The following is a 12,678-nucleotide window of genomic DNA, read 5'->3' on the forward strand; positions in this document are numbered from 1 at the left end:
ACTTTCACTATTTTTATTCAACACGGTATTGGAAGTCCTAGCCAGAGTAATTAGTCAAGAAAGGAAATAAAAGGCATCCAAATTGCAAAGGAAGAAGCAAAACTATCACCATTTGCAGAATTCATGATACTACATTTAGAAAATCCTAAGGAATCGGGGTGCCTGGAAGGCTCAGTTGATTAAGCGTCCAACTTCGGCTCAGGTCATGATCTCATGGTCCATGAGTTCAAGCTCCACATCAGGATCTGTGCTGAAAGTTCAGAGCCTGGAGCCTGCTTCAGATTCTGTGTCTCCCTCTCTCTCTGCCCCTCCCCAGCGCATGCTCTGTCTCTCAAAAATAAATAAACGTTAAAATAAAAAAGAAAGAAAATCCTAAAGAATCACCAAAAAAACTTTCAGAATAAATGAATTCAGTAAAGTTGCAAAATACTAAATCAAAATACAGAAATTAGTGTAATAGTTTTAAAGAGACTCAATGCGGGGCGCTTGGGTGGCTTAGTCGGTTAAGCATCCGACTTTCGCTTAGGTCATGATCTCGCGGTTCGTGGGTTCGAGCCCCGCGTCGGGCTCTGTGCTGACTGCCAGCTCAGAGCCTGGAGCCTGTTTCAAAGTCTGTGACTCCCTCTCTCTCTGACCCTCCCCTGCTCACGCTGTCTCTCTCTCTCTCCTAGAAATAAATAAAACATTAAAAAAAATTTAAAAAAAAATAAAAAATAAAGAGACTCAATGCAATATAAAAAAACATATTAAATAACTAAACAAAATTAGGAAAATGATGCATGAACAAAATAGAATATCAACAAAGTGATAGAAACTATAAAAAAAGAATCAAACAAAAATTCTGGAGTTAAAAAAATAATAACCAAATTGAAAAATCCACTCAAGGGTTCAACATCAAATTTGACCAATCAGAAGAAAGAATCAGTGAACTCAAAGACTGCACATTTGAAATTCTGAGGTCAGAAGAATAGTTAAGAAAAAGAGTGAAGATAAGAAAGCCTAAGGGACAAATTCACTCATCTAAATAGTAATTAAGTAAGAGTTAGTCTGTCTTCCTCTTCTAATGAATAGCTCAATTTTTAAAATTCTCTTTGTTTATTTTCATCTCTGAGGAAATACATATTCTTTCTGCTAAAACCAGTAATTGAACCCATGTTTTTAAACCAACCCTTGTATCCCTTCCAGGTCTCAACTCCATTATGTGCTTCAGTTTACTTCTACTCTACCCAGAAACACACTATAAAGCCCAATATTGAAAGAGAAAACCCAGGCCACCTGCTGGGTGGCATCCTACATTTTCTTTTCCCTGCCATACATTCTCAGAAGTTGGTAATCTTGGGGCGCCTGGGTGGCTTAGTCGGTTAAGCGCCCGACTTTTGCTTAGGTCATGATCTCGCGGTTCGTGGGTTCGGGCCCCGCGTTGGGCTCTGTGCTGACTACCAGCTCAGAGCCTGGAGCCTGTTTCAGTCTGTGACTCCCTCTCTCTCTGACCCTCCCCTGCTCACGCTGTCTCTCTCTCTCTCCTAGAAATAATAAATAAATAAATAAATAAATAAATAAATAAAAAGAAGTTGGTAATCTTCCATCAACTCTACAACTTACTATCACTTGCAAGTTACTAAAATTTCATTCTGAAAGGTTACCAATTATTTCCTTACTGACAAAGCCAAATGCCTTGTCTAAGGTCTCACGTTCATTTCTTTGTAAAACAGATCCACTGCTAACCTCCTGTGTTTTAAAATACTTTCCTTATTTTCCCTTGACTTTTAAGATATGGACCATCCTTGGCTTGCCATGTGACTTATCTCTTTGCTCTCCTGATTTACCTCATCCAATGACACAATTTTTCCTCACTAAGCAACCGAACTCCGAGCTTCAAGAAGGGTCCTGCTCTCTGACCAGTCTCCTTATATCGTATATATATCCCAGAAATCAGCTCTCAGGTAAATTTTCCTAACACAGCCACAGTTGTACATTTATCTTCACCAAAATCCTCATTATCATCTATTCTTACCCTCATCCACCCAATAAAAACAAAACTCCTCTACACCAGAGCTTTGTCCTCCCACCTACCCACACTTTTACCCCACTATCCTAAGATACACAGCCAAATTTTGCCATTTCTTTCTCCTCAAAGTTCCCAATTTTTTAACTTCTATGCTTTTGCTTATTTTGCACCCTCTTCTAGGATGCCATACCCAAAATCTTACCAAAAGATTAAGGCCCATTAAATATCACATTTTATTTTAAATTTTGGCTAATCCTCATTAAAGATATGTTGCATTTTTGAGGATTTTCAACACAGTTCCTAATGTGTTTCTGGCTGGTACTGTTATCATCTACACACCTACCTGAAACAAATACATGTAAGGGTGTCCAGCACAGGGCTTTGCTGAGTCAACATTTTCCTGACAGTCAGTTATTCTAAGGTAAATCGTACAGTGTGCAGAACCATGTCTTACTGATTATATTAGAATAGAATAGTATCAGTAGTTAGAGCAACTGTAATGCTATAACTACTGATAATATCAAGCACGCATGAGTATGCAGTAAACCAAGTTGTTTTAAACCAAGGAGAAAAATGAAACCAACACTGGTAAAGAATCACTAAGTAGCTGGATATAACAATCACAGATCAAATCTTTTGTAAAAGGCAATTTTTTTCCAAAAAGTTCACATGCTAAAAGTTTTTTATCAGCCTTATTACACAGAGCCTGCAACAGAATCAGTTTTCTAACATCACTCAATCCACCACCCCCATCTAGTGGAGATCAGCAGCTACTACCTAATGGGATAAAGGCTGAGAAACAACCAGTTCAATGGAAGAAACAATGCCTTCAATGAAGGCAAGGTAAGGTTTCTCACTTTATAAAAGCACAACAATCACAGAGCTGACATTCTGACTGTAACAAATAGGTATCACACTGATGATGAAAAGATCTAAAAGTAACAACAAGACTGTAAAGTCTTAGAAGAGGAAACAGGTTGTAAAACTTCAGGGCTCTGGATGAGGCAATGGTTTCTGAGATTTGATACCAAACACACAAGCAACCAAGCAACCAAACAAACCTAACTTAGCCCCTGTAATTGTTTTCAATATCTGTAAGATCCATAGCAATGTCCTCCTTCCATTTTTCACTTTGTTCTTCTGTTCTTGCTTACTTGGAGCACAATTCCAATAGCCTCACTGATCTTTTCTGAGAGCCATTTCTGACACTGCTGAGTGCCTTGCTGCTCTGGTTTATTTTCCACATCATAAAATCTTGTCTGATTCTTTCTTTCTTTATATTTAATTTGCTGTTATTTTTTCCAATCTCATAAAAAAGATGTGTGCACCACTGATTTTTTTAGTCTTTCTTTCCTAACATACCATTTAAAAAAAATTTTTTTAATGTTTTATTTATTTCTGACAGAGAGAGAGACAGCGTGAGCAGGGGAGGGTCAGAAAGAGAGGGAGATACAGAATCTGAAGCAGGCTCCAGGCTCTGAGCTGGCTGTCAGCACAGAGCCTGATGTGGGGTTTGAACCCACGAACTGTGACATCATGACCTGAGCCGAAGTCGGACACTTGACCGACTGAGCCACCCAGGCACCGCCACCCCAACATACCATTTTAAAAATGTTTATTTAGGGGGGCGGGGCGCCTGGGTGGCTCAGTCGGTCAAGTGTCTGACTTCAGCTCAGGTCATGATCTCACAGCTCATGGGTTCAAGCCCTGCATCGGATTTTGTGCTGACAGCTCAGAGCCTAGAGTCTCCTTCCAATTATGTCTCTCTCTCTCTCTCTCTCTCTCTGGCCTTCTCCTACTCGTGATCTCTCACTCTCAGAAATAAATAAAACCTTTAAAAAAAATTTTTTTAAAGGTTTTATTTATTTCTAGGAGAGAGAGAGAGAGAGACAGCGCGAGCAGGGGAGGGTCAGAGAGAGAGGGAGTCACAGACTGAAACAGGCTCCAGGCTCTGAGCTGGCAGTCAGCACAGAGCCCGACGCGGGGCTCAAACCCACAAACCGCGAGATCATGACCTAAGCGAAAGTCGGACGCTTAACCGACTAAGCCACCCAGGCGCCCCAATAAAACATTTTTTAAAAAATGTTTATTTAGGGACACCTGGGTTGCTCCATCAGTTGAGTGTCCAACTGAGCTCAGGTCATGATCTCACAGTCCGTGAGTTTGAGCCCCACATCGGGCTCTGTGCTGACAGTACAGAGGCTGGAGCCTGCTTCCGATTCTGTGTCTCCCTCTCTCTCTAAAAATAAATAAACCTTTTAAAAAAAACATTTTTTTAAATGTTTATTTACTAGGGCACCTGGGTGGCTCGGTTGAGTCTCCAACTTTGGCTCAGGTCATGACCTCACAGTTTGAGTTCGACCCCCACACCAGGCTCACTGCTGTCACCGCAGAACCCACTTCAGATCCTCTGTCTCCCTCTCTCTGCCCCTCCCTTGCTTGCACTAGCCCAAAAATTAAAAAAAAAAAAAATTTTAATGTTTATTTAGGGACACCTGAGTGGCTCAGTCACTTAAGTGTCCAACTTTGGCTCACGTCATGGTCTCACAGTTGGTGGGTTCGAGCCCCACATCGGACTCTGTGCTGAATGCCTGCTCAGAGCCTGGAGCCTGCTTCAGATTCTGTATCTCCTCTCTCTGACCCTCCCTGCTCACACTCTGTCTCACTCTATTTCTCAAAAAATTAATAAGTGTAAATATATATATATATAACATATAAAATATATATATATGTATAAAATGCTTATTTTGAGAGAGACAGAGACAGTGCAAGAGCATGAGATGTGGAGGGACAGAGAGAGAGAATCCCAAGCAGGCTCCACGCTATCAATGCAGAGCCTGATGCAGGGCCTAATCCCACAAACCATGAGATTATATATAACCTGAGCCAGAATCAAGTGTTGGATGCTTAAGGGACCCTGGGTGGCTCAGTCAGTTAAGCATCCAACTTCAGCTCAGGTCATGATCTCACAGCTCATGGGTGCAAGCCCCATGACAGGCTCTGTACTAACAGCTCAGAACCTGCAGCCTGGTTCAGATTCTGTGTCTCCCTCTCTCTCTGCCCCTCCCTGGCTTGTGCTCTTTTCTCTCTCTCAAAAATAAACATTTATAAAATAATAATAATTAACTTAAAAAAGAAAAGTTCAATGCTTAAAAGACTCAGCCACTCTCCTAACATACACATTTAAAGATATTTATTTCTCTCAGGACACAGCTTCAACTGCATCCAACAGAATATTCTTGTACATTATTATTATTTTCATAATCATTCAGTTCCAAAGATTTTCTACTTCCACTGTAATTTCTTCTTTGACCCATGGATTACTTGGCAATGTTTATTTTTTTTTTATGTTTATTTATCTTTGAGAGAGAAAGAGCCTGACGCAGGGCTCGAGCCCACAAACTGTGAGATCATGACCTGAGCTGAAGTCGGAAGCTTAACCGACTGAGCTACCCAGGTGCCCCCCACCCCGCTTTTTATAATTGCAATATATTTAATTTTCAAACATGTATAGGGATTGTCTAATAAGCTTTTTGTTACTGACTTCTAGCATAATTGCACTGGTCAAGAAAAAGTACACAGCATGGGACAATTAGCAACTCAAATCTGACATAATTTGGCTTCTTATATAGATGTCCTACAGGGATATGTTATGTTAACCAGAAGATGATCCCTGTAAGAGATCAATTTCTCAACTTAAATTAATTTGGTTAATTATCTAAGTTTTATCTAGTTCTAATCTATAGAACTCTGGCCACTGACAAAATCAACTTGCAGAATAGCAGAAGTGAAAGTTCAGAATCTGAACCATCTTACATTAACCGAACTAAAATACAGTGGGTCCTGTTCAGACAGTCACCAAGCCTTCTTCCCCGGAGATGTTCTTTCATTTTGCAAGATCTCTTACTTTTCAGAACACAAACAACAAAGCAAACATTAACAAAGTTAATACATAAGGTATGCCTAAACTGAACACCCAAATAATATAACCAACAAAGAAAGAAATAAAAGTCCAATGATAAGTAAGTTGAACAAGAAAGAATTAGTTTGCTTAGCCCAATTCAGAAAAAGAATAGAAAACTACATTTAAATAATCTGTGCAAGTTACTTAATACTTGAAAGTTTCTTTTACAAAACACAGGTTACAGCCTTTAAATAAATCTCTGATAAAATTTAAAATCTAGTGAAGGAGGAGTTCACAACCAACAATGAACTTACCATCCTCTTGTGAGGAAGGATATGGATAAATGTGGTGGGAAGCCTTTGACTTCTCATCAGTAAATGTCCCCTGGAAAGCAAACGAATAAACAACATAAAAGTAAAGCACATGGGAAACAAATTATGCAACGCCAGATGCAAACTGCCTGAGAATTGCTAAGGCATTACTTTATGTTTTAAGACTATAATATTTTTACTATTTTTAGTCCGAGAAAAGGATAATTATTAACAAGAACATATAAAAACACATAAATTATGTATAGACACAGCTTATATTGTATAGAAAAATCATGTAAGTGCCTTCTGGCTAATTCTCTACATCTCTCTCTCTAGGTAACCTTATCAGGAATATGAGTACTTCCAATTCTAAAAGTTACTCCAAAGTCATCACAAATCCTAAGTTTTTCTTGTGCTTCAGCGTCTTCTGTGAAATACAGTGGTAATAATACCTATTTTACAAGATTTTGTTGTAATTTAGCAATGAGCAAAGATTGGTAACAAGTACACTGTAAGTACTCAAACAACAGAGTTACTATAGCATTTTGAATGTCAGAACAAAAGATTAATCAACAGTATTCAATAATATCCTTAGCTTAAGGTCTCTTCTGTAAGATTCTATGAAGCCAGGAAGATCTTTACAACCTTATAGAGGTTATCCCTAGAGAACAATTACTAAGCCAGATTTCTGAAAAACGTCAACTAAATGTTCAGTATCAACCATAGGAAAATATGTAAGTTTCTTCCGGGATGACCTGTAGCAAGAAGAATAGCTAATTACAGCTCGAAGGCAATAGCCAACAGGCTAACTTGTTCCACTTTTGCCTTCTAACATTCCATATGTAATTAAACTACACTTGGGGCACCTGGGCAGCTCAGTCGGTTAAGCGTCAGACTTCAGCTTAGGTCATGATCTCACAGCTTATGATTTCACAGCTCATGAGTTTGAGCCCTGCATCGGGCTCTCTGCTGTCAGAAGAGTCTGCTTCGGATCCTCTGACCCCCCTCACTCTGCTCCTCCCCTGCTCACTTGTGCACATGCTCTCTCTCAAAAATAAGTAATAAAATTTTTAAATAAACTACACTTGACGGCCACTCCAATGAACAGTCAAGAAGAGAAAAGAAGATTAAGTGACTTGTTCCAAGTCCTAATGTTAGTGAGAAGAGCAAATGGGCTTTGAGACTGCCTGATCTGATAGCATAATACTAGTATCTTTCTCTATGGTAGGGATACTATATGTAAGGACTGTATTAAATCTCCAAATGTAAGCAGTATTAGGAATCCTTGCTTTAGGGGAGCCTGGGTGGCTCAGTTGGTTAACCGTCTGACTTTAGCTCAGGTCATGATCTCATAGCTCGTGAATTTAAGCCCCACGTCGGGCTCTGTGCTGACAGCTCAGAACCTGGAGCCTCCTTTGGATTCTGTGTCTCCCTCTCTCTCTGCTCCTCCCTTACTCATGGTCTGTCTGTCTGTCTGTCTGTCTCTCTCTCTCTCTAATATTAATAAACATTAGGGGCGCCTGGGTGGCTCAGTTGGTTAAGCGTCTGACTTCGGCTCTGGTCATGATCTCGCGGTTTGTGGGTTCGAGCCCCACTTCAGGCTCTGTAGGCGGACAGCCAGCCAGAGCCTAGAGCCTGTTTCAGATTCTGTGTCTCCCTCTCTCTGACCCTCCCCTACTCATGCTGAGAGAGAGCTCTCAGAAATAAAACATTTTAAAAAAATTAATAAACATTAAAAAAACTGGAATAGACAATATGAATCAAGAGCCTTAAAATGTTTTAAAAAAAGAAAAAAAAGGAAATCCTTGCTTTAAGAACTCAGAATATATTTTACTAACTACTGAAACATAATTCAACTGACAATCTTTCTTACAGCAGAAAGAAGAAAGATTATTTCAGGAGGCTTCTCAACTAATCCTAAGGATTAGTTAACACTTGTCACTCAAAGAATGCTGTTTTGGAAACAGCATCTGGGTGTCCTCAGGTAGTTTACCATGTTACAGGTTTGCTTACAGTTAAGCCACATGTAGTAGTCACAAACCTACATGCAGTAAATACCCTAGGTCTCAGCCTAACATGAGGTTCAAGGAGGGAGAGAAAGATGTCCGAAGACAGCACTGGTACATGTGAATCAGAACAAAAAAGCTTATGCAGAAAACAGAATTTTCCAGTTCGCATATATAAATACAACACACATCAAAGGGTCAGGGAGTGAGGGAAGATAGGTTTACTTGAAACAATATTTGATATCCTCCTACCAACAAATGTGTCATCAACTCCCACTGTGTTTGTGAAACAGACCACACGATCTCTTTCAATTACACAAGCACGGGGGCGCCTGGGTGGCTTAGTCGGTTAAGCGTCCGACTTTCGCTTAGGTCATGACCTCGCGGTTCGTGGGTTCGAACCCCGCGTTGGGATCTGTGCTAACTGCCAGCTCAGAGCCTGGAGCCTGTTTCAGAGTCTGTGTCTCCCTCTCTCTCTGACCCTCCCCTGCTCACGCTGTCTCTCTCTCTCTCCTGGAAATAATAAAAATATTTAAAAAAATAAATTACATAAGCACGTTTTGCAATAAGACTATCATAACTCCATACCAATGACTATTAAATGCTAGTCTTGGATATACATGTGCATCAAATCACCACATGGTACACCTTAAACTTCCACAATGTTGTGTCAACTGTATTTCAATAAATAGGAAAATGCTAGAGAGAAATGCTGGAGAGAAAAAAACTTGGAACTGTAAGAACCAAAGAGAGATAACTCATTTAAGGCAAACATACAGAAACTAAAAGACATTATGATTGAGATGTATAAGGTTGCTACTACACACTTTTCTGAAGTGATCATGTCTATTACCTGATGTCGTTTGATGATATCTTTCAATTTGTTAGCCAACTTCAGATCAATGTCTGGAATGAGGTAGATGCTGGGTCTGGTCAGACAATTGCTCTGAGGAAGAAAAAAAGAGATTTCGAAATTCTTTTCATTTTGAAATGATGTCACATTACTCATGAATTACCCTAACGGCAAAAGTTGACATTCAAAACCATAGAGCTTAAAATAGAAGATGTTTTTTAGTATAGACTGCAGAAGTCTCATCTCAATATAAAAGCTAAGTGTTTAGCAGGCCACTTAATGCCATCCCCAGAGCCGTTCTCTGCAGCTAAGTACACCCAGACCAAAAATGTTGGGAATCATTACCTAAAGAAATTCATACTTTTCAGTAAAGTTTTCATTTCATACTGCCATACTGACACTCCTATAGCTAATCTTACCTGAACTGACCTTAGTAGTCCATATCTAATGTAGTGTTTCTACCTACACCTTTTATTGGTGTGGGTGGGGGTGGGACTTGGGGGAATGCCATTTTGGCTCATTGTGTAAGTTACTTAAAAAATAAAGGCTGTGAACTATAGCTCTTTTTCCCATTTCTAACCTTACAAATAGCACTGATTAAAATGTGCATATTTTGGGCGCCTGGGTGGCTCAGTCGATTAAGCGTCTGACTTCGACTCAGGTCATGATCTCACGGTTCGTGGGTTCGAGCCCCGTATCGGGCTCTGTGCTGACAGCTAGCTCAGAGCCTGGAACCTGCTTCAGATTGTGTGTCTCCTTCTCTCTCTGACCCTCTCCTGCTCACGCTGTCTCTCTCTCTCTCAGAAATAAATAAAACATTTAAAAATTTTTTTAATAAATAAAATGTGCATATTTTAGTTTTTTAAAAATGCATATTTTAACTCCTCAAATCACCAAAAACTCAAAATACCAACAAAAAACCAGTTATTTCTCTAACAGTCCATGAGACAAGTTTCAGGCATCAAGTTTATGATAATACCTAGTGAATTCTTGCCAGCTGCTTCTCCCCAGGAAGGCTAATTCAGCTCAGTGATCATTAAAAACTATCAATCAATAAAAATATTAGGAAAGAAAAGAAGAAAATTAAGTGTTCTCTTGTCCATGTTATATCTAATTGGGAAAATAAGATCTATATTAATGGCACAACCATGAAACAAATCCAAAGAAACGGACTGTATAAATGAGTGACCAGTAGACAGAGTGTGTTAAATATGAGAGATTCAAATAATGGATTAGATGAAATAAAGGAAATACCACAGATTCTTTTATGAGAAGTTAGGATCAATATTCTATACATGACAAGTTTTAGTCATATTTTATAGCTAATCCCCAAAACCTCATAAAAACAATAGAATAGTTTCAGAAACTTTTTCTTCCTTAGATCATTTGGCAATCCAATAAAGCTAATCACAGAACTGAGAATATATTAAGGGAAAAAAAAGTCTTAATAATTTAACTTTCTAAGTTACCTGCACCAATGTTTTTTCAATATTCATAAACATTTCAACGTTACGATCCATTCGAGATGGATTCTGTAGATCAAACCTACGCCTAAAAGAGAAGAAAATCATTAATTTGTTTTCTACCTTAAACAAAAGTGAAAACTTAGTTTTAGCACTCAACAAAAATGAATTTCCAAAGATTTAGGAATTAAAATAGCACTCTACAAAACATATGAGGATATTTTCTCAGTCGTGTAAGAAAGCAATGTTAACATCTTCATAAAACATTAAATGTTATAACATTAAGATTCACTCTAGTCAAGGGGCACCTGGGTGACTCAGTCGGTTAAGCATCCGACGTCGGCTCAGGTCATGATCTCACGGTTCGTGGGTTCGAGCCCCGCGTCGGGCTCTGTGCTTACAGCTAGCTCAGAGCCTGGAGCCTACTTTCGATTCTGTATCTCCCTCTATGTCCCTCCCCTGCTCAAGCTGTGTCTCTCTCTCTCAGAAGTAAATAAAACATTAAAAAAATTTAAAAAAAAAAGATTCACTCTAGTCAAAATGAAGTACTAATTCCATGAAGTATCCCATTTTCCTTAAATCTAAAATATTTTACAATATATAGAAAAGGAGCCCTCGGGTCTAAAAGCAGTGAACTACTATACCATTCTTTGAGTATAAGGAAAGTTTATCTACTGTTTATGTGCTTAAAAGTCATTTGTTCAAATTCAACAGTGTTTGTGCTCTCTTTAAGCCTACTATTGCCCTAAACATGGTAAAATTCTTTTTTTTTTTTTTTTAGTTTACTTATTTTTGAGACCGAGAGAGACAGAGCATGAGTGGAAGAGGGGCAGAGAGAGAGGGAGACACAGAATCCGAAACAGGCTCCAGGCTCTGAGCTGTCAGCACAGAGGGGCTCGAACCCGTGAACCGTGAGATCGTGACCTTAGCTGAAGTCAGGCGTTTAACCAACTGATCCACTCAGGCGCCCCAAATGTGGAAAAATTCATCTATTTACCTTTTCTCGATGTCTTTTTATGTAAGTACACAAGCATAATATTCTGCTGTTGTCTGCTTATTCTCAGTCACTTCCAGATGATTAAATCTTTACAAATCTTAGTGCTTCTTTCTCACTATTTTTTATTCAACACTTACTTTAATTTTGCTCCGTGATCAAGAGTGTGGGCTATGGAGTCAAAGTGCTTTGGGTTCTAATCCTGATCCCATTTTTATTTATGTAGTCTGGAGTGATTTACTAATCCAGGAGCAATTTCTTCATGAATAACAATGGCCCATTAAGGTTTTGGTGAAGGTTAAATGAGGTATATATGTTAAGGGCTTGAGACAGTGTTTACGCTTAGTCTGTAAGTGATTAATCAATGTTAACTATGCTTATAACATTCTTAAAGCATCACTATCATGTGCTAGCTAGGAATAATAATAAGTTGTCTGCATCTAGAGCTCATGCTCTAACTCTCAGGTCACCCTCTTTTATCCTGGAGATGCTTCCCACACTTCCAACCATTCTTCCACACTCTACAGCCTTTCCTGGACATCACTACCTACTCCATAGGCCTGATCCTATCACCTCCAGGGTCTATCACAAGCCACTTTCCCTACAAAGTTATGCCTGTTTACTGTCATGTTCCTAATACATCCTGTGCACACTGCTGTTACAGTCCCACAAAAGAATCATCTTGTTCGTAAGACATCTCATTAGATGCCTTCAGAACAAAGACTAGGTTTTTTGAAAGCTGTCCTAGGTAGCCTTAGTGGTTCACAGAATATGTGGCTTTATAAAGCAAACCACTCAGGAAATTTTACTATACTGAGGTCTAATATTTATTATGACTTTTTGATTAGTGTGCCAGGACAAGAGTGATGTGTTTCCTGAAGAATTCCATTTGGAAATTAAGCAAAGTGTCCACTAAAGCATAGAAATAGATAATTCAGAATAGAAATAGTTGCAGCTTCAAAAATGGCATTTACATGTAAGAGGGACCGTTGTCCCAAGTAATTATATCTTGATTTAACCTTGGTACACAGAACTTTTCCTTAAACTCCATTTTTGGGGTTGTTTAGTATTCTCCTTCCCTAACCTCTTCCAAGCAAGTTCTATTAACTGGCAAAACAACAGAATAACATGTGACTAAC

The 12,678-nt window shown here is 39.0% G+C and overlaps 1 protein-coding gene across 1 annotated transcript in view; it reads right to left on the bottom strand.

Moving 5' to 3' along the window:
• SMARCC1 (SWI/SNF related BAF chromatin remodeling complex subunit C1) overlaps positions 1-12,678 on the bottom strand; it is a 172,263-nt gene that overhangs the window by 135,751 nt on the left and 23,834 nt on the right. Inside the window, exons 4-6 of the mRNA XM_077777037.1 lie at positions 10,552-10,633; positions 9,083-9,175; positions 6,227-6,296 (exon numbers count right to left, since the gene is read on the bottom strand). Coding sequence (XP_077633163.1) covers positions 6,227-6,296; positions 9,083-9,175; positions 10,552-10,633 — 245 coding nt within the window. The remainder of the gene's footprint in view (positions 1-6,226; positions 6,297-9,082; positions 9,176-10,551; positions 10,634-12,678) is intronic.

Source organism: Crocuta crocuta, unplaced genomic scaffold, assembly GCF_008692635.1.
Source record: "Crocuta crocuta isolate KB4526 unplaced genomic scaffold, BGI_CrCroc_1.0 scaffold77, whole genome shotgun sequence".
Lineage (NCBI taxonomy): Eukaryota > Metazoa > Chordata > Mammalia > Carnivora > Hyaenidae > Crocuta > Crocuta crocuta.